This window comes from Mobula birostris, chromosome 5, assembly GCF_030028105.1.
Source record: "Mobula birostris isolate sMobBir1 chromosome 5, sMobBir1.hap1, whole genome shotgun sequence".
NCBI classification, from domain to species: domain Eukaryota; kingdom Metazoa; phylum Chordata; class Chondrichthyes; order Myliobatiformes; family Myliobatidae; genus Mobula; species Mobula birostris.
The window spans coordinates 7787670-7809680 of record NC_092374.1 but is presented as its reverse complement, the minus strand read 5'-3'; the positions used below and the strand labels follow the sequence as shown (position 1 = coordinate 7809680).

At 45.3% G+C, this 22011-nt stretch overlaps 1 protein-coding gene across 6 annotated transcripts in view; it reads right to left on the bottom strand.

Annotated features, from left to right (window-relative positions):
• Positions 1-22011, bottom strand: part of hmgcs1 (3-hydroxy-3-methylglutaryl-CoA synthase 1 (soluble)) — a 69775-nt gene that overhangs the window by 10338 nt on the left and 37426 nt on the right. For 3 of the 6 annotated variants that reach the window (XM_072257551.1, XM_072257547.1, XM_072257546.1), the window contains exons 2-4: positions 6213-6670; positions 2509-2634; positions 1240-1404 (exon numbers count right to left, since the gene is read on the bottom strand). In XM_072257551.1, the coding sequence (XP_072113652.1) occupies positions 1240-1404; positions 2509-2634; positions 6213-6660 (739 nt within the window). In that variant the 5' untranslated portion in view covers positions 6661-6670. Of the gene's footprint in view, positions 1-1239; positions 1405-2508; positions 2635-6212; positions 6671-7805; positions 8000-8472; positions 8558-13534; positions 13712-22011 lie in introns of those variants that run through there. The other 3 variants (XM_072257545.1, XM_072257548.1, XM_072257550.1) reach the window with 3 other exon arrangements.

Here is a 22011-nt window from a genome sequence, read left to right as displayed (position 1 = left end):
GCAGGCCAGGCAGCATCTCTAGGAAGAGGTACAGTCGATGTTTCAGGCCGAGACCCTTCGTCAGGACGAAACGCTGCTGCGTTCACCAGCAACTTTGATATGTGTTGCTTGAAATTCCAGCATCTGCAGAATTCCTCGTGTCTGGGAAAAGGATACCCACTCTCAACTCTATCTGTGCCTTTCAATTTTATAAGCCCCTGTAAGCCTCTCCTGTTTCAGAAAAAACAACCCCAGCTTGTTCAGCCTCTCCTCATACCACAAACCTCTAATCCAGTTAGAATCCTGTTGGCTCTTCTGCACTCTCTCCCAAGTCTCCACATCATTCCTATAATGGGGCAATCAGTACTCAACGCAATGCAGCCTAACCAGAGTTTAGGAGAGTGGGAAAGGGTCCATTTGTGTAATGTCAGGCCTGTATCACACACACATAACCCAACAACTGAGGAGTGGACTTGTAGAGGTTTATAAAATCATGAGGCCATAAATAAGGCGAATGGTGACAATCATGACCCCAGGGAAGAGCAACCCAAAATGGAAGGGCAGAGGTTTAGTTCGAGAGAGACAAGATTAAATGGAGACCTGAAGGGCAAGCTTTCAACGGAGAGGATGAGGGGTATATGGACCAAGCTGCCAGAGGTTCAACATGCACAAGGATAGGGGAGGTTAACGATAAAGATTAGCTTTATTTGTCACATGTACATCAAAACACACAGTGAAATGCTTAATTTCCGAGGAGGTGCAAGCGTCACCACGCCCGAGGGTGTGCAGGTGTCACCATGCCACCAGCATGTCCACAACTCACAAATTCTAACCCATACATCTTTGCAATGCAGGAGGAAACTGGAGCACCCGCAGGAAAACAATATGGTCACTGGGAAAACATACAAACTCCTTATAGACAGTGGCAAAATTAAACCCCAATCACTGTCCTATGAACTGTGATATGAAACACTAGCCCACCATCCCAGACAAGTTTTCAACACACAGGATAGTGGGTGTAGGAACGAGCCAACACAGCAAGTGGTTGAGGGTCACATAATTATAGCATTTAACAGACATTAGGCCAGGTACAAGGATAGGAAGGGTTTAGAGCAGGGGTTTCAGACCATGGACCAACACCATTAACTGAGGGGCCTGTGACCCCAGGCTGGGAACCCGTGGGCCAAACACAGACAAATAGGACCAGCTCATGAGGCAACTGGGCCAACACGGGCTAGTTGGGCTGGAGAGTCTGCTCACCTTTCTGCTTCTGTGCCTGGTACTTGTTGCAGTAGAACCTGTAGCAGTGGTCAAGCGCACTGAGGTAGCACTGAATGGAGAGCTTGCCATCCACCACAGGGTACTCTGACACCATGTCGGGCTTGTAGAAGTCGTACGCATGCTGCATGTGGGTCCCGCGCAGCCCTGTGGGGAAGGGTACAGTCAGCATTTACAATGCTAGCCCAGGGCAACCACAGAGGCAAACAACCTTCGCACGAGGTGCACAGAGACACCTGCATTCAGCAATGAACAGGCCCCACACACTCACTCACGACTGGCTGAAGACTTACAGAGATGCACAAGGCCATTCAACCCATCAGATCCATGCTGGTTCCCAAGGATAAATTCAAGTTTTAAAGAAAATCTTTATTTATTTAGAGATACTGTGTGGAATAGGCAGTTCCAGTCCAATGAGCCACACCAACCAGCAACTCACTTTTTTAAACCTATCCTAACCATAGGCCAACTTACAATGACCAATTACCCTACCAGCCATTACGTCTTTGAACTGTGGGAGGAAACCATATGGTCACTGGTAGAATGTACAAACCCTTACAGATGACACCAGAACTGAACTCCCAACTGTAATAGCGTTGCACTAACTGCTACAGTACTGTGGCACCCAAACTAGTTCATTGTCACCTGACCATACATATATACATCACACACAGCACATAAAACAAAATATTACCACAAATAAGTTAATAAAATATAATTCAAAAAGCATGTGAAGTACATATCAAAGGTCGCTGTCCTAGTGATGACACCCCAGTGTTGGCAGGATATTCATCACTCTCACTCATTAATAATCTCATCAGTCCAATTCCCACCCCTCGTATTCTCAGGGTGGAGGAGCAACACCTCATATTGCATCTGGGTGACCTCCAACCAGATGGCATGAACATCAATATCTCTAACTTCCAGTAATTTCTTACCACTCCCCCTTCTCTCTTTTTTCATCCCCCCTCTCCCAGCTTGTCTCCTCGTGCCGACTTTGGGCTCTGGGCACATTCGGGCTGCCAACTCACAGGCCTCTGAGCCTGGGACTCGCTGGCCTGGGGAGAGGAGGCAGTCGGGAAGGTTCTCTCCTAATGTGCTGAGCACTGTGGGAGGTGCCCTTTGAGGGGATGGGGGGTGTTCTACCTCAATGCACTGTGTAATGAATTGATCTGTATGAACAAGCAAGACAAGCTTTTTACTGTAGCTCAATAGAATTCCACATTCGGAGGGAAATTCGTGCTAACGTACCTCGCTCTAATCCCAGGGGTGAGTCAGGTCCGACCAGCATTGCAATGGCGCCGGCCCCTCCCGTGGGGCGTGCACTCCCGGTAGCGTAGACAGCAATGTCACCGGCAACAACCAATGCGTAGCGTCCTGCCGAGCCACAGGCAGAAAGAAAGTGTTAAGAGCACGGATCTCCACCACTCCTACCCGCACCTGCCCCTGAATCATCGCCACGGTGTGGGATTTGGTTTCACCGTGAAGTCAGTTTACCTCCTACACAAATCCTCCTCCTCTGCACACCTGTCTGTTCAACAGACTCCGCTGTAAGGGCCACAGATCTCTCAGGCAGAGATACGGCAATGGCCGTATCTCAGATTGCGTTAGAGAAGGTTTCATGCTATTTACAGAATTGTCAGATATCACCCATTGTGTCTTACATGTGCACAAGATTTGAGAATTTATATTTGTGTGCTGGGTATGATCAAGAAGTAGGTAATTCTGCAGTAGCACATATTCCTATAACATAATGCAAAAGTTTCAAATGAAGAACACTGTTTGTATTATAAGGCCAAAGGAGCAGAATTAGGCCACTTGGCTCACTGGGTCTGCTCTGCCACTTCATCGTGGCTGATCTGTTTTTCCTCTCAGCCCTGAACTCCTGCCTTCTCCCCATATCCATGCATGCCCTGATCAATCAAGAATCTATCAGCCTCTGCCTTAAATATACACAATGACTTGGCCTCCACAGCCGTCTGTGGTAACGAATTCCACAGATTCACCACCCTCTGGCTGAAGAAATTCCTCCTCACCTCCGTTCTAAAAGAATGCCCCTCTATTCTGAGACTGCGTCCTCTGGTCATGCGCTCTCCCACCATAGGAAACGTTCTCTCCACATCCACTCTATCAAGACTTTTCAACATTCGATAAGTTTCAATGAGGCCACCTCTCATTCTTCTGAATTCCAGTGAAAACAGGCCCTTTATATGACAAACTTTTCAATCCTGGAAACATTTTTGTGAATCTTCTCCAATGTCAGCACATCCTTTCTGAGATGAGGGGCCCAAAGCTGCTCTCAATACTCCAAGTGATGTCTCACCACTGCTTTGTGAAGCCTCAACATTACATCTTTGTGGGCTGCTTTTGTGTAGCTGAATTAGGTAAGGACATAACGCTGAGGCTTCATAAGGCATTGGTCAGACCACACTTGGAGTACTGTAAGCAGTTTTGGGCTCCTTATCCAAGAAAGGATGTGCTGGAATTGGAGAAGGTCCAGAGGAAGTTCACAAGAATGATCCTGGAAATGAAAGGGTTAACATGCAGTACTGTGCAAGTCTTAGGCACATGTAAAACAAATTCTGTAAAGCAAAGATGCTTTCAAAAATAATTAAATTACAAGTTTTCAAATATCAAAAAATTTACTACGAAGAGCAGCAAACAAAAAAAAAATCAAATCAGCATTTGGTGAGACCACCGTCTGGTTTAGAACTGCTTGCATTCTCTTAGGTACGCTGTCATGCAGTTTATTAATAATAAAGAAATTTTTAAAAATCGGATAGTAGGTTCTTCCAAGCATCTTGGCGAACTTGCCACAGTTCTTCTACAGACTTTGGCTGTCTCGTTTGCTTCTGTCTCTCTCCAGGTACTCCCAGACAGCCTCAATGATGTTGAGATCGGGGATCTGTGGAGGCCGTAACATCTGAAACCATATAAAAAATGTCGGGTGCCTAAGACTTGCACAGTCTGTATGAGTAGGATTTGATCGCTCTGGGCCTGTACTCGCCGGAGTTTAGGAGAAAGGGGGAATCTCACTGAAACCCATCAAATATTGAACAGCGCAGACAGAGTGGATGTGGACCGCATGTTTCCTAGAATGGGGAAGCCTAGGACCAGAGTGACGTTGATTTAAAACAGAGGTGGAGAGGTCTTTCTTTAGCCAGAGGGTGGTGTATTTGTGGAATTCATTGCCACAGATGGCTGTGGAGGCTGTCATTGGGTATAATTAAAGTGGAGGTCAATAGGTTCTTGGTTTAGGCAGCGTGTGAAAGGTTACAGGAAGAAGGCAGTAGAATGGGGTTGAGAGGGATAATAATCAGCTATGATGGAATGGAAGAATTGACTCAATGAGTAACAAACAATCTGCTGGAGGAACTCAGCGGGTCGAGCAACATCCATGGGCGAGAAGGAATCCCTGACGTTTCGGATTAAAACCCTACATCAGGAGTCAGGCACAATCCTTGTCCTGGAGCAGAGTCCAGAGCTGAAACATCAACAGTTTCTTCCCCCCCACACATTCCTTGACCCGCTAAGTTCCTCCAGCACATTGTAACCACAACAGGCAGCATCTACGGAGGGGAACAAAAAGTTGACATTTTGAGCTGAAGCTGTTCATCAGAAATGGAAGGGCAGGATCTCCAAGTGGCTACTTACTTCAATCAGCTTTCCATTCCAAGTCTAACAGGTTGGTCCATGGCCTCCTCTACTGCCACGATGAGGTCACATTCAGGTAGGAGGAGCAACTTGTCTAGGTAGCCTCCAACCTGATGTCATGAACAGAATTTCCCCAACTTGCGTTATTCCCCTTCCCCTTCTCCCATAGCCACAACTTCGGCCCCCTTTCTTTCCAGTCCTGATGAAGGGTCTGCCTGAAACGTTGACTCTTTATTTCTCTCCATAGATGCTGCTCGACTTTCTGAGTTCCTGTGTGTGTGTGTGTGTGTGCGCGCGCACGCGCGCGTGTGTGTGTGTGTGTGCGCGCGCACGTGCGCGTGTGTGTGTGACTTGTACATCTTTAATAAAGGCAAAGGAGATTGATGTAGATGGGTAAAAAAGACGCAGTGGACGTAAGGCCTGCTTCTGTGTGTTTTGAACAAGCTGAAGTTGTGAAGGGTTGTATTAACAACATTCATTTTGAGATGCTTAGAATATAAAAACAAGAATGTGAAGCTGAGGCGTTACAAGGCATTCATCAGTACTGTGAGCAGTTTTAAGCCCTATTAAGAAAGGATGTACTGGAATTGGAGAGGGAACAGAGGAGATTCTCATGAATGAAAAGGGGGAACGTCGACTCAGACCATGAGAGGCCTGCGTCAGGCATTTTCATGCCTTACAAGGCACAGATTGGAAGTCTGTGCGGGGCGCCACTCCTCGCACAGACTAGAGCAATGTGTGATCAAGTGCCTTGCTCAAGGGCCCAAACACGCTGCCACAGCTGAGGCTCGAACTAGCGACCTTGAGATCACTAGACGAACGCCTTAACCACTTGACTACGTGCCCAAAATGAATGAAAGGGTTAATATATAAGCAGTATTTGATGGCTCTGTATCTGTACTTGGAGTTTAGAAGAATGAGCGGGATGTAATTGAAACCTCTTGTGTATTGAAAGGCCTAAAGTGGATGTGGAGAGGATGTTTCCAATAGTGGGGAAGTCAAGGACCAGAGGGCCCAACCTCAGACGAGTGGGACATCGCTTTGGAACAGAGATGAGAAGCAATTTCTTTAGCCAGAGTAGTCAGAAGGTGGCATGTCTGTGGAACTCATTGCCACAGACAGCTGTGGAGGCCAAGTCACTGGCTATATTTAAAGCAGAGTTTGATAAGTTCTCAATAAATCAGAGTGTCAGAATGGCCTAATTCTGCGGCAGTGTAGTATGGAAGTCTCGGCGTGTGAGACCAGAGGCTCATGGAGATGGGATGCAGCAGGTGGGGGTGAGGGAGGGAGCATGAACCCACCATCCCAGGAGCTGGACTCCACCCAGTTGACAGAGTTGAAGAGAGCAGCCGTGCCCCCATAGCAGGCATTGGTGGTGTCGATGCCCTCGATGTCGGTGTTGCCGGACTCCTCGAAGAGCTGCATCAGCACGGTCTTGACGGACTTGGACTTGTCGATGATGGTCTCGGTGCCCACCTCCAGCCGCCCGATGCTCTCGTAGGGCAGGTTGTTCCGCTCCAACAGGCGCTGCACCACCGTCAGGCAGAGCGAGTTGATGTCCTCGCGGTCCGAGCAGAAGCCCATGCGCGACTGCCCCAAGCCTACTGTGTACTTGCCGGCGTCCACCCCGTCGAATTTCTCCAGCTCAGTCTGCTCCACAAACTGCGCCGGGAAGTAGATCTCCATGGCGATGATGCCCACATCCTTGGGCCAGCGGGCCTCGGCGGTCACGGGAAGGGATCCGGGCATCGTGGAAAGACTAGGGAGACAGAAGGAGAGAGGGAATGAAGACCAGGCACGACAGTTCACACAGCCCCAGGATAACAAAGTGAATCCTGCACACTTTGTACACAACACTCCATTCAGCGATATACTACCCATGAGCTACAGGAGCAGAATTAGGCAGTTCAGCCCATCAAAACCACTCCTGATACCTTTCTCCCCCAAACCATCCTACCTGAACCCCATTACCAGCCAATGTATGTGTACCTTCTGCCCTCCAAGACGACCACAACCGCGTTGTGGTTTGGAGGCCTATGTGCTGGCTGTAATCAGCTTTGGCTCTTGGTAGGGCACCTGGTCCTCGAGATAAGTGAAGGGAGTTCAGCTCAGGGTAACAACCCTGACTGGTAAAACAAAATTGTTACAGAAACAGAAATGAAGAATCCTCCTATGTCTGAATGTTTCGGTATGCAGAACTTCCCACTATTCAGGACATTTACAGAGACAGGTGTGTAAAAAGGGCCCGAAGGATCATTGGGGACCTGAGTCACCCCCAACCACAATCCGGGAAACGGTGCCGCAGCATAAAAGCCAGGACCAACAGACTTCGGGACAGCTTTTTCCACCAGGCCATCAGACTGATTAATTCACGCTGATACAATTGTATTTCTATGTTATACTGACTGTCCTGTTGTACATACTATTTATTACAAATTACCATAAATTGCACATTGCACATTTAGACGGAGACATAACGTAAAGATTTTTACTGAGGTACGTGAAGAATGTAAGTAATAAAGTCAATTCAGTTCCTGAGTCTGCACCCAGGATCCGCATGACCAACAGTAGTGAAAACCAAGGAAGGTATTGACATGATGAATATCACCAGAGATGGAGGACCTTCATTACTGCTCTAAACACCAGCAGCATAACAGCCAGTAAGTAGCTTCTGCATCAGACATTTCAAGTTCTCCTCTTCTTAACCTAAATAGCAAGGATCTCTCTCTGTACACACCATGCTCTGACATTGACTGGTTAACGGAGCACAGTTCAAACCCATGAGCCATTGTTGCAGGGGTCTCTGCGACAAGGCAGAATTGTCCCAGGACACGATCTGTGAGTGACTGCAGTTCAGCATATCAGCACTTAACCTTGGTGTGAGAGCACGTTACCTGGGACTTGACTGACTATGTCAGCGCAAGCCTTTACTGTCTCGAGATCTTGGCAAATCGCGGTGAAGCTGACAGATACCTACACAGGCTGCAGGTGAACACAGTAAATCACAGTCTCACACACACAGAAAGAGGGGGAGGGAAAGGAAATTGTGAAGAGAGAGAGACACGCAAAGAGGGTCAGAGAGAAAAAAAACATAAAAAGAGGCAGAGGGAAGGAGAGAATGAAGGGAGACACACACACACACACACACACACACACACACACAGGGAGGGTGTTGGAATAAGGGAAAGGTGAGGAGAGACAGAGAGAGGGAGAGAGAATGAGAGAGAAAGGGAGACAGACAGACAGACCAACGGTAATGCAACAATGATGTAGGGCAGTGAGACACTGTGTGGAAAACACACCCATCAATCCCAGATCACTGAGTCACAAGCACACATTTCCGTTGCGCTGGTGGAAAAGAATTCCACACTTCCTGGCACAGAGTATCACATATACATGGCAAGTCCCGACAATCCAAACTTCAAGCAGACTGTAATGCCTTAACAGCCACAAATCACCAGAGAACTCAGTGAATGAGCAGCTTCAGCACAACAATGCCTCCTCCCTCTCACGCGCTCTCTCTCTCTCTCTCTCTCACACACACACACACACACACAGTACCTGTAGGCCGTGGGAACAGTGTGGCATTCCACTGCATAAATGCGCAAAGCTGCAGGCTGTTAGCAATCCATCCCCGGGCCGCCCACAGTCTGGGTCAGCACGGTGTGGTGACTGAGGCTCAGCCAATGTGCTCCGAGCCCTGACGTAATGCAACACGATCAACACTGACAGCTCAGGGGCGGAGGGGAGGATGCAGATAATACTGGCCCTCGGGAAAGGAGAGGTGGGGGAAGAGGCAGATAGGCAAACAGAGAGAATGCAGGTAACACGCAGCTCTGAAGGAGAAAAGGTGGAGAGAGGCAGGGACAGTGAATGTAGAGGAGTGTGGTGGATTTGAGGACAGAGAGAAGCTGTTTAGAGGGAAGGAGGGGAAACTGCCTGCAGCCCTACACTCTCTGAGAAAGCTGTGATTGTTACATGATCCAAGGTTTACCCTGCACAGACCATGTTCCAAGCTGCTGAATTCCCAGGCTGTGTAAAGCCCACCATAAACCTCTGCAGCTGACAGAACTGCTGCTCATAGTCGCTCATTCGGTTCAACGGAACGTGTTCATCAGGAACCACCTTCTGAAGTATCTGGACATTTTTTGTACTATATCAAGGAGACTCTGTAAATGCAGAGAGTCTGGGTGGTCACGGGGAGAACGTACAAACTCCTTACAGACAGTAGCAGGGATGGAACCTGGGTCGTTGGCACCGTAACAGCATTATGCTACCCACACTACTGTGCCAACCCCGTAGTGATACATTCTAAAGCATTTTTCAACTCACAATAACCGTAAAGTAGTTCATGGCATTCATTAAAAGCTGGATGACAATTGATGTTAAAGTCAAGATTCAATGACCATAAGACATAGGAGTAGAATTAGGCTTTTCGGCCCATAGTGTCTGCTCCGCCATTTCATCATTAAAGACCCCTCACACCCTCTCTGTGAACTGTTTGTTCTACCATCAGGCAAACGTTACAGGAGCATCAAAACTAAAACCACAAGGCTACTAAACAGCTTCCTCCCACAGGCAGTCAGACTCCGAAATAGCTGCTCTACCTGACTCTGCTTTGGACACTTTTAACTTGCACTGGACACTTATAACTGATTTTAACTGACATGTGGCTGTTGTGTTTTACTATTTATTGTTATGTGTATTATTTAGTGCTGCGTTTGTTATGTTATTATTGCACTGCTCCTGAGAAACGCTGTCTCATTCTGCCCTGCAGAGCTGATGTATGGTTAGAATGACAATAGAGTTTTTGAATCTTGAATCATGACTGATTTATTATCGCTCTCAACCCCTTTCTCTTGCCTTGTCCACTCTTCAAGAAGAGGGAGAGGCAGAAGAAAGGAAACTACAGGCCAGTTAGTCTGACCTCAGTAGTCGGGACGATTGAGTTGATTGAGGATGAGGTTTCAGGGTAGTTGGGGTTACATGATAAAATAAGTCATAGTCAGTATGGTTTCCCTAAGGGAAAATCTTGTCTGACAAATGTGTTGGAATTCTGTGTGGAAATAACAAGCAAGATAAATAAAGAAGAATCGGTGGATGTTGTGTACTTGGATTTTCAGAAGGCCTTTGACAAGACGCCATACACGAGGCTGCTTAACAAGCTATGAGTCCACAGTATTCCAGGAAAGATTCTGGATAAAGCAGTGGCTGATTGGCAGGGGGCAAAGAGTGTGAATAAAGGAAGCCTTTTCTGGCTGGCAGCTGGTGACTTGTGGTGTTCTACAGGGGTCTGTGTTGGGACTGATTATTTTTACGTTATTTATCAATGACTTAAATGATGGAATTGATGTCTTTGTTGCAAAGTTTGCAGATGATATGAAGATAATTGGAGGGACAGGTAGTTTTGAGGAAGTAGAGAGGCTACAGAAGGACCTAGACAGATTAGGAGAATGGGGAAAGAATTTGCAGATGGAATAGTGTCAGGAAGTGTATGGTCATGCACTTTGGCATTAGAAATAAAAGTACTGACTATTTTCTGAATGAAGAGAAAATACAAAAAACTGAGGGACTTGGGAGTCCTTGTGCAGGATCTCCCAAAGGTCAATTTGCAGGTTGAGTCTGTGGTGAGAAAGGCCAATGCAATTTTAGCATTCATTTCAAGAGGACTAGTATATAAAAGCAAGGATGTAATGTTGAGACTTTATAAAGCACTGGTGAGGCCTCACTTGGAGTATTGTGAGCAGTTTTGGGCCTCTTATCTTAGAAAGGATGTGCTGAAACTGGAGAGGGTTCAAAGGAGGTTCACAAAAATGATTCCAGGATTGAATGGTTTGTTATATGAAGAGTGATGGCTTTGGGCCTGTGCTCACTAGAATTCAGATGAGGGGTGACCTCATTGAAACCTATCAAATGGTGAAAGGCTTGATAGGGTGGATGTGGAGAGCATGTTTCCTAGGGTGGGAGAGTCTAAGACCAGAAGACACAGCCTCAGAATAGAGGGGTATCTTTTCACAATGGAGGTGAGAAGGAATTTCTTTAGCCAGAGGGTGGTGAATCTCTGGAATTCTTTACCACGGGCAGCTGTGGAGGCCAAGTCTTTATGTATATCTAGGGCAGAGGTTGATAATTTCTTGATTGGTCAGGGCATTAAGGGACTTGGGGAGAAGGCAGGAGATTGGGGCTGAGAGGGAAATTAGATTAGCCATGAAGAAATGGTGGAGCAGACTTGATGGGCTAAATGGCCTAATTCGGCTCCTATATCTTATGGTAACCTTTGACACTCTGACTAATCAGGGACCTATAAAACTCCACTTTAAATGACCCAGTCTCCACAGCCGTCTGCGGCAATGAATTCCACAGATTCACCACCCTCTGGCTAAATAAATCAAGTCATGTCAAGTTTATTGTCATTTAACTATAAATATGTATGCAACATATAACGTATATAGAAACCGGTCATTTCTTGAACCAGGGTGTAAAGCACAGTAGTACACATAGCACATGATAACTTATGAAGGAGAAGGAAATTGCTCCTCCTCTCCATTTTAAAGGAAACATCCTTCTATTCTGAGGCGATGCCCTCTGGCCCTACACTCCACTTCTGCTGGAAACATCCTCTCCACGTCCACTCTGTCTAGTGCTTTTCAATATGCGATAAGTTTCAATGAGATCCCACCCGAATTCTGCTAAACTCCAGCGAGTTATAAGGAATGGGGTTATAGCGTTGTGAGTGTCCAGTACTGATACAGGACGTCACAAGGAACATTACCATAGTCACCCAAGAAAACCCAGTTGTCAAGTTAGAGCAAGATCTCAAAAATAGCAACAAGACCACAAGACATAGGAATAGAATTAGACCATTCAGCCCATTGAGTCTATCTGCTAGCCCTTCGTGGCTGATTAATAATTCCTCTCAACCCTATTCTCCTACCCTCTCTCCACAATGTCAGACATTAATAACATTTCAAAGAATTTGTACGAGAGAGTGGTGGTAGAGGTAGATACTTCAGGGATTTTTAAGAGACGTTTAGATAGGCGCATGAATGTAAGGAAAATGGACATTGTGGAGGCAGAGGGGATTAGTTTAGCTGGCTATTTGATTACAAATGTAATTGGTTTGGCACAACATTGTGGGCTGAAGGGCCTGTTCTTGTGCTGTGCTCTATTAAGTAAGCAATAAAAAACACCAACACAGTGGGTCGAGCCCCAGTTGTGGAGACAAACAACCAATGTCAAACTCATTGTTTAAATGACATTGATTGTGGGATAACAACCGGCCATGACACCAGAGAAATCTCACTGGTCTTCAAAATGTTAAGGGAGTTCATGTCCACTTTATAACATAGAAGTGTGGTGCGTAGCCAAGTGGTTAGGGCGTTGAACTAGCGATCTGAAGGTCGTGAGTTCAAGCCCCAGCCGAGGCAGTGTGTTGTGTCCTTGAGGAAGGCACTTAACCACACAATGCTCCAGTCCACCCAGCTGAAAATGGGTACCGGCAAAATGCTGGGGGTTAACCTCGCGATAGGCTGGCATCCTATCCGGGGGGGGGGGGGGGGGGGTACTCAGTTCTTTCACGCCACGGAAACCGGCATAAGCACCGGCCTGATGAGCCTATAAGGCTCAGAACAGACTTTAACTTTAACTTTTTATAACATAAAACATTGAACAGTGCAGGTCCTTCTGCCCACAATGTTGTGCTGACCTCTTAACCTAGATCAATCTAACTCTTCCTTCCATTTTTTTATCATCCACATGCATACCTAAGAGCTTCTAAGTGCTCCTAATGCACCTGCCCCTACCACCACCCTGGCAAGACACTTCACACATCCACCACTCTGTGCAAAAAAAAAACCTGTGACATCAACCCGCCCCCCCCCCCCCCCCAAGACTTTCAACTAATCACCTTAAAATTATGTCTGGTCTCTGGCTGTCCACTCTTGATGCCTCTTATCAACTTATACACCTCCATCAAATCACCCCTCATCCTCCTTCACTCCAAAGAGAAAAGCCCTAGGTCACTCATTCTATCCTCATAAGACATCATCCTGGTAAATTTTGCAGCCTCTCTAAAGCTTCCACATCCTTCCGATAATGAGGCAAGCAGAACTGAACACAATATTCCAAGTGTGGTCTAACCAGGGTTTTGTACAGCTACAAAATCTTGCGGCTCCTGAACTCAGAGGATTGAATAATTCTGACTAATGAAGGTCAACACCATATGCCTTTTTAACCACCGTATCAACCTGCATGGCAATTTTGAGGGATCTATGGACATGGATCTCATGATCCCTGCTCGCCCACACTGCTAAGAATCCTGCATCTTGCCTGTTATCTGAAAAGCTGCGTACCCATGGTGTACTGATCAGTCTTGATTGAAGATCTTGCCCTGAAATGTAACCTAGACACTGTCTGACCTGCCAAGTTCCTCCAGCATTTCGTGTGTGTTGCTGATGACACACCATTGTCTCAGCATCCTGCCTTGTGAGCCTGGCTGAAACACATGCTCAGGCCTGTGGAATAAGACCAGATCACACAGCCTGGCTCGGACAAGAGCACATGCCCACTGAGACGCAGCTAAAGCCCAGAAGCATCTGATTCCTCTCTTTATGACAAGACCTACCTCCTCAGGGTTGTGAACTTATCAGTAACTGTCGCTCGTAGGAAAGTTGTAGAGGCAACGTGTCCACTGTGAGAGCTGCAGTCAGGACACACGAATCGGCCAAGTCTGGCGAGGACACGGAACATGATGGATGAGTTACGTACGTGTGTGACAGACAGCAGAGGCAGCAAGGACAACTATCCTGAGATCCTGAATGTCCGGCGTCACTGCCTGCATTTATATAGCTAGCTAGGGTCCTCCCCCTCGGACTCTTGTACTCATTAGTATCAAAGGTCAACAGGAAGTGTCCAACAAAGCAAGTGCAGCAACTGATGAATCATTTACCCATGGTCAGCAGAACAGAGCTCTCAAGATCGCAATTCAAACCTTTCCCCTACTTTCACCAACTTCGAAAACAAGTCAAATCTACCAGAACACTCAGTCGTTAGTAACTCTGTTCAGCCCAGTCTGCTTCCTCAACACCCAAAAACATTCCACCCTTAAGATTCAAGATCGCTTAATGTTGGCAAGGATCTGGAAGCCATTTGACAATTTGAACTGTTTCTTTTTATTTTCCCTAATATGTTTGTCTAAATCAAATGTGTCAATATTACAGCAATCCATGACTTCTGGCAATTTAGAGGGGCTGGCAACATTCAGGATTATTTAATGCCACTTTAGTAAACAAGTGTAAAGGAGAATGAAATAATTGTTACTGCTGCTCTGATGCAGCACAAAAAGAAACACATACACACTCAATAAGATAAAGACAATAATTAAAAACATGCCATAAATATAACTACATAATATAGTTTAAATACATAGATTGATCGCATGCTCATAAATTAATGCTAGGGCCAAGAGTGTCTGTACAGAATGTGAAACTATTTAGATAGCTTCATGACATTAAAAGTTTCTCCAATAAGTTTTGAAATCTCTTCCAGTTAGTGATCTTGTCACCATCCAGACTCTACAATTACTAACAATCTTTATTTACTCTGGTTTAATTAATTTACAACTGTAACACTTTCTATCAAGTTAATCTTTTATCCTTAATCTCCACCATTGTAAAATGTTGTGGAACAAAGGAATTGTGTTAAAACCCTGTGTCAGATTGCGAGCCTCACCCAAAGATAACAATTTAGAACAACTCTCACATAATGCTGGAGGACCTCAGCAAGCCAGGCAGCATCTATGGAGAGGAATAAACAGTCGATGTTTTAGGTCCCTTCATCAGGACAATGCACACAATGCTGGAGGATCTATGGAAAGGAATACAGTCAAGGTTTCAGGCTGAGCATCATGATAAGGGAGCAGGGAAAAAAACATTAACTGTCTACTTCTCTCCATAAATTCTGCCTGACCTGCTGAGTTCCTCCATAATTTTGTGTGTGTTGCTCTGGATTTCCAGCTTCAGCAGAATCTTTGCATGGTAACGTAGCAGTTAGCGTGATGCTATTCGAGCTCGAGGACTTCAATTCTGTCACTGTTTGTATGTTCTCTAGGTGCTCCAGTTGCCCACAAGAACATACTGTACATACCCGAATCAAAATCTGCGGATGAACCAGTAGGTCTTTAGTTTGCTGAGAGCTAGATCTGTGGTTTTTAAGTCTGGAGTCCCAGGACTATACAAGGAGGCCATTTTCAACTTATGGAGGGATATCTCAAGAACAAAGCAACAATTCCGAACGAGGTTAGAGGCAGAATCGGATGCACGTCAACTTTGGCAGAGTTTGAAAGCCATTACTTCCTACAAAGCAAAACCTAACATCACGAATGGCAGTGACGCTTCATCCCAGATGAACTCAATGCCTTTTATACAAGTTTTAAAAGGAAGAATAAAATTACAGCTATGAGGATACCAACAGCTTCCGGTGACCCTGTGACTTCTGTTTCGAAGGCCAACACAAGACTGATTTTCAAGGTCAACCCTCGAAGGTGACAGGCCCTGATAAATACCTGGTAGGGCTCCGAAACTTTTGCTAATTAACTAGCAGAGGTGTTCAAAAATATTTGCAGTCTCTCATTGCTACAGTCACAAAGTCCCACCTACTTCAAAAGAGCAACAATCTCACAAATGCCCAAGAGCAGGGTGAGCTGACTCAAAGACTATTGACCAGTGGCACTCACATCTACAATAATGAAGTGCTTTCAGGGGTTGGTTATGGCTAGAATTAACTCCTGTCTCAGCAAGGACCTGGACCCACCGAAATCTTAGATCTGTGATCTAAGTGACTTTGATCATGGAATAACTAATGGTGCCAGATGGGGTGGTTTGAGTATCTCAGAAACTGCTGATCTTCTAGGATTTTCACACACAACAGTCTCTAGAGTTTACAGAGAATGGTACAAGAAACAAAAAAGCATCCAGTGACTGGCAGATCTATGGGAGAAAACACCTTGTTAATGAGAGAGGTCAAAGGAGAGTGGTCAGACTGGTTCAAGCTGACAGGATGGGGACGGTAACTCAGATAACCACTCGTTACAACAGTGGTGTGCAGAAGAGCATCTCTGAAACCTTGAAGTGGATGACCGCACCGAAGTCCATTCCTGTACCTCATAAAGTGACTACTAAGTGTGTGCAGTTGAGACTTGATGGGCTGAAGGGCCGTTTCCGTACTGTATGGCTCTACATTTTATAGGCTTTCCTTGAATGGAAAATCCACAAAACATAGTGGATACAGCCCAGTTCATCACAGGTAAAGTCCTCCCCACCAGTGAACGCATCTACATAGAGTCCTGTTGCAAGAAAGCAGCTTATATCATCGACCCACACCAGGGATTCCCAACCTTTTTTTTATGCCATGGACCCCTACCATTAACTGAGGGTTCTGTGGACTCACGCCATCCAGGCCAAGCTCCATCCACTGCTACCATCAGGAAGGTGGTGCAGGAACCTCAGGAACAGTTATTACCCCTCAACCGTCAGGCTTCTGAACCAAAGACGATAATTCAGTCCTTTTCTGCCACCCATCCCAATCCCTCCCACGGCACTCCACCCTCACCATTCCCAACATCCTTTGCTCCCGCCAGATGTACAAACTCGCTCTCTGCTCCACGTTGATATATACAGTACTGTGCAAAAGTCTTAGGCAACCCAGCTATATATATCCGTCTAAGATTTTTGGACAATGATGTAAACCTACTTACTGTAATTTATAGTTCTTTTAAATTATATTTCAGGTACATTTATTATTAAAGAATGTATAAATTTTACAACTATGAGATTTGCTTGCTTACAGGTAGTCACAAAGCAAGAAACCCGAAAGAACCCAATTAAAGAAAAAGAATAAAAATAAAAAACCAACACTTGCTATGCAAGAAAAAGAACAATGCAAATCATGCAAACAATTGAAGCGAACAGCAGTCTGAACCAAAATTGAGCCCTCAGATCCGAACCCTGGATATATAAATAAATTATCGTTTTATTACATATTGCAATGTACTGCTGCTGCAAAACAACAAATTTTATGACATAAATCGGTGATAAAGCTGATTCTGATTTTAATTTCTGTGAAGAGAGGAGGCAACCCACCTCAGGCATAGGGTCAGTGGGGGCCGGTACCAGACAGCAAAATCTTTCCTCAACTATCATCCTTCTTTGGTGACGCAGCACTCTCACCGAGTGAGCTAGCAGAAGCGAAAGGGCCAAAGTTTGCCAGAGTATTGAAAATGCAAGGGTAGGCACTTGGGTAGGAAAGATGTTTAAACAGAGGACTATTAATCAGTGCTGTTGGGTGGCACAGGAGTTCAGTGGATAGCAGAACGCCGTTACTGCACCCGAAATTGTCGTTCAATTCCTGTCAGCCTCTATAATCAGTTCGTAGCTTCTCCCCATGACCATGTGCGTTTCCTCCATGTTCTTCAGTTACCTCCCGCATTCCAAAGATGTACGGGGTAGGGCTAGTGAGCTGTGAGCAGGTTATATAGGCTTGCGGGCTGCTCCCAGCACACTTTTGGACAGCGTTAGCCGCTGACGCAAACAATGCATTTCAGTGTTTTGATGAACTTGTAATACAGCTTGTAACTTTTATGTTTACAAACACTCAGTTAACAGGAAGTAGTTAGGGAGCAACAAAATGCTGGCCTCTTGAAAGGGAATGGAACATAAAACTAGACAACTCTTCTTACAATTATACAAGGTGCTGACCAGACACCAGAGAAATGTGAATAACTTGTTCAGGACATCGAGGGGAGTCTAAAACTAAAGGACACAGATTTAAGATGAGGGGAAAGGTTTAAGAAGAAATGGCAGAGGCAGGAATAATTACTATTTTAAAAAAACAGGTTTGTGGACAAGAAAGGTTTGGAGGGTTCTGGGTCAGTGGGACTAGTTTGGATAGGTATCTTAGTCAGCGTGTATGAGTGGGCTGAAGGGTCTGGTTATGTGCTGTTTGAATGCATTGGAAGTAGATCGGGGAAAGTTTACCTACGGGATGAGAGAGTTTTCTGAAATGGAATGGCTGAGCTGCATGACACTCAAATAATAAGAGGTGATGTAAAGGAGACTGATGGGTCTCAACAGGATGGACCTCAAGGATCCAAAACGGGTACGAGGGGCACTAGCCTCCGTAGTACCAGGACATCTTCAAGGAACAATGCCTCAAAAAGGCAGTGTCCTCATAAAGGACCCCCGTCAAGCCTTGTTCTCATTGCTATCACCAGGAATGAGGTACAGAAACCTGTAAACACACACTCAGTGATTCAGGAACAACTTCTTCCCGCTGCTGTCCAATTTCTGAATGGACACTGAATTCATTAACAGTACCTCACTACTTTATTTCTATTTTTGCACTACTTATTTAATATAATGATTTAACATGCAAGATATATCTCACTGTAATTCAGTATTTTTCTATTGTACTGCTGCTGCAAAAACAGCATTTTTCATGACATGTGATGGTGATATTAAGCCAGATTCTGGGCATCAAGAGTGTGGGGAACAGACTCCAGGTATCACGCAGCCAACTTCTGCTTATGTTTTTAATCACAGAGCTTTGCTGACTGCCACAACTGCAGCAGCTCTCTCAGGAGAGGCTTAGTCATTATGGACATACAAATAAGGAGCCTGGCCCTCAAATCTGCTTCGTAATTTAGTAAAATCATAACTGATCTAACTGTAACTGTGACACTATATTGTAAATTTCTTCTCCACTTGCTCAAAAATCTATCTTTCTCTGGCATAAAAAATTTCTACTTCCAGCACGGGGTACAACATGGGGTACAAGGAGAGAGATAATAGGGTGTTGACCTCAGTATCTGTTCGGTTTATGGTGGGCACTGATTAAAATTAGAAATTGTTCTGTTGCTACTCAGTAAGACCCTTCTCTGTCACGTGCACTAGGTCCAACGGTAAACAGATTAACGGCCAAGAATCAGGTCTCACACCATCTTCAATTACCTACCTTCCTCTCAACGCTAATGCGCTTCCCTCAATATTTACCCAGCTTATCGATGGATAAACATTACAAAGTTCGGACAGAATGTCCACACAAAGCCATAACTCATTTACATTGGCTTCAAAGCAGGCACTTTAAAATATAGGTGAAAGGGCAGGCTGGAGATTGCTTAAGCAAGACGAAATTACAACAACATAACTCATCCTGTATGATGTGAAGAAATGCTACAAATCTCTTTTGGGAGGATTAACACTTAGACAAGTCAGAAGAGGAGACTGTTAATTGTGACACAGTAACGTAGTGGTTAGCACAACCATTTTACAAAGTACAAAGTAAGTTTATTATTAAAGTACATATATGCCACCATACACAACCCTGAGATTCATTTCCTTGAGCATTCACAGTAAATATAAAGTAAACCAAAAAAACGAGCAATAAATATTGAGAACACTCGAGATAAAGTCCTTAAAAGTGAGTCCATAGGTTGTGGAATCAGTTCAGTTTTGAAGTGAATTAAGTTATCCCATCTGGTTCAAGAGCCTGATGGTTGAGGGTAACTGTTCCTGAACTTGGTGGTGTGGGCCCTGAGGCCCCTGTACCACTTTCCTGATGGCAGCAGCGAGAAGATGGCATGACCTGGACGGACAGGGTTCCTGATGATGGATGCTGAATTCCTGCACAGCGCTCCGTGTAGATGTGCTCAATGTAGGGGAGGACTGGGCTGTAACCACTACTTTTTGTAGGCTGTTTCGCTCAAGGGCATTGATCGCCAGTGATCACCAATAGGGGATCGATTCCCGCCACTGTCTGCAAGGAGTTAGTATGACTGTGTTGGTTTCCTCCCGCATTCCAAATGCATTCGGGTTAGTAGGTTGTGGCACGTAAGCATGGTGACACTCGCAGCTGCCCCCAGAACATCTTCAGATGGTTGTTGTTAACGCAAACAATACATTTCACTGCAGGTTTTGATGTACATGAGACAAATACAACCAATCTTTTACCTAGCTTTAAATTTTATGTTCATGTCTTGTCTTAACCTCCTCCGCCCCAGGGAGAACAGACACAGCACATAACATCTCAGAATGAAATGTAAAACAAGACTAGTGCAGTATGAATCACTGAATCTTACTGGAACTGTTCCAAATGACTGCACAACACCAACGTGTTCCATCAAAAACAGGAGTTTGAGGACGATTGGTATGTACCCAAATACTCTTGCAAATTTCTACATACGTACAGTGGAGGGCATTTTAACTGGTTTCATCAGCCTCTAGAACGGAGGGGCCACTATACAAGATCTGAAAAAGCTGCAGAAAGCTGTAAACTCAGTCAATTCCATGGTGGGCGCTGGGCTCCTCAGTATCCAGGGCATCTTCAAAAGGGGCATCCATCATTAAGGACCCCACCACCCGGGACATGCCCTTTTCTCGTTGCCAGCATTGCTCCTGTATGGTGGTACATGAGTCAGAAGACACACACACAGCATGCTGTTCTTGGACTACAGTTCAGCATAGTTACATCCAGGCTCAGCAAGAAGCTCTGAGACCCCAGCCTTGACCCTTCCTTCTGCAGCTGGATTCTGGACTTCCTGTCAGATGGCCAGCAGGTGGTAAGTGTGGGTTCCCTCACCTCTAACCCTCTGACACCCTCAGGGCTGCATTCTGCGTCCCCTCCTTTACTCCCTGTATACCCATGACTGTATCACCACCCACAGATCCAATCTGCTAATTAAATTTGCCAACGACACTAAATTGATTGGCCTCATCTCAAACAATAACGAGGTGGCCTATACGGAAGAAGTCAACTCTCTGACACAGTGGTGTCAAGAAAACAATCTCTCCCTCAGTGTTGAAAAACAAAGGAGCTGGTTATGAATTACAGGAGGAATGGAGACAGGCTGACCCCTATTGACATCAATGGATCTGGGGTTGAGAGGGTAAACAGCTTCAAGTTCCTCAGCATCCACATCACCGAGGACCTCATGTGGCCTGTACACACCAACTGTGTGGTGAAAAGTCACAACAGTGCCTCTTTCACCTCAGACGGTTGAGGAAGTTTGGTATGAGTCCCCAAATCCTTTCTACAGGGGCACAAATGAGAGCATCCTGACTGGCTACATCACTGCTTGGTATGGGAACTGTACCTCCATTAATTGCAGGACTCTGCAGAGAGTGGTGTGGACAGCCCAGCACATCTGTAGTTGTGAACTTCCCATGATTCAGGACATTTACAAGGACAGGTGCGAAAAAGGTCCCATAGGATCATTGGGGACCCGAGTCACCCCAACCACAATCTATTCCAGCTGCTACCATCTGGGAAGTGGTACCACAGCATAAAAGCCAGGACCAACAGGCTCAGGGACAGCTTCTTCCACCAGGCCATCAGACTGATGAACTCACGCTGACTTGAGTGTACTCTATATTACATTGACTGTTCTATTTATTATAAATGATTATGATTGCACATTGCACATTTAGATGGAGACGTAACGTAAAGATTTTTACTCCTCATGTATGTGAAGGATGTAAGAAATAAAGCAATTCAATTAAAAAATATAAGATAAAACACGTTAGTTACAAGTAAGATTAAATAAATAGGTTTTGAGCCGGTGCTTAGAAGTGCCAACTGAGACTGCATCCCTTAGAGCTTTAGGTATTGAAATCCAGTTTATGAATGTAGTTCAAAAAAGCTGGCATGCCAATTATCTTTTGAGGGAGATTGTTTAAATTTAAGAGAAATGGGTTTTTGATGATTAATACTAGGAACCTGAAGCTCTGAATGTTAACACCATTGATTAAGACAGGAGCATGATCACCATAACCACCGACACCCCCCCCCCCACCCGGCCAAGTCCCTTCCTGATATCAATGCTACTACTAGGAAGTGTAATTAAAGACTCAACTCTGTACAAGGTCGAACAGTTTACCAGCAGAAAATAATTAGCACTCAGTGCTTCATCTGAATTAGTCAAATGTGATTAAAGACTTTAAAAGAATATGCTTGGAATATTTTAAAGAAAACCCCAGCTGGAAGGCGCCCTGTGTAAGCAACAATGGAAAGTGCTAATGGATTTCCTACTTATCCGAGATTGCACATTGA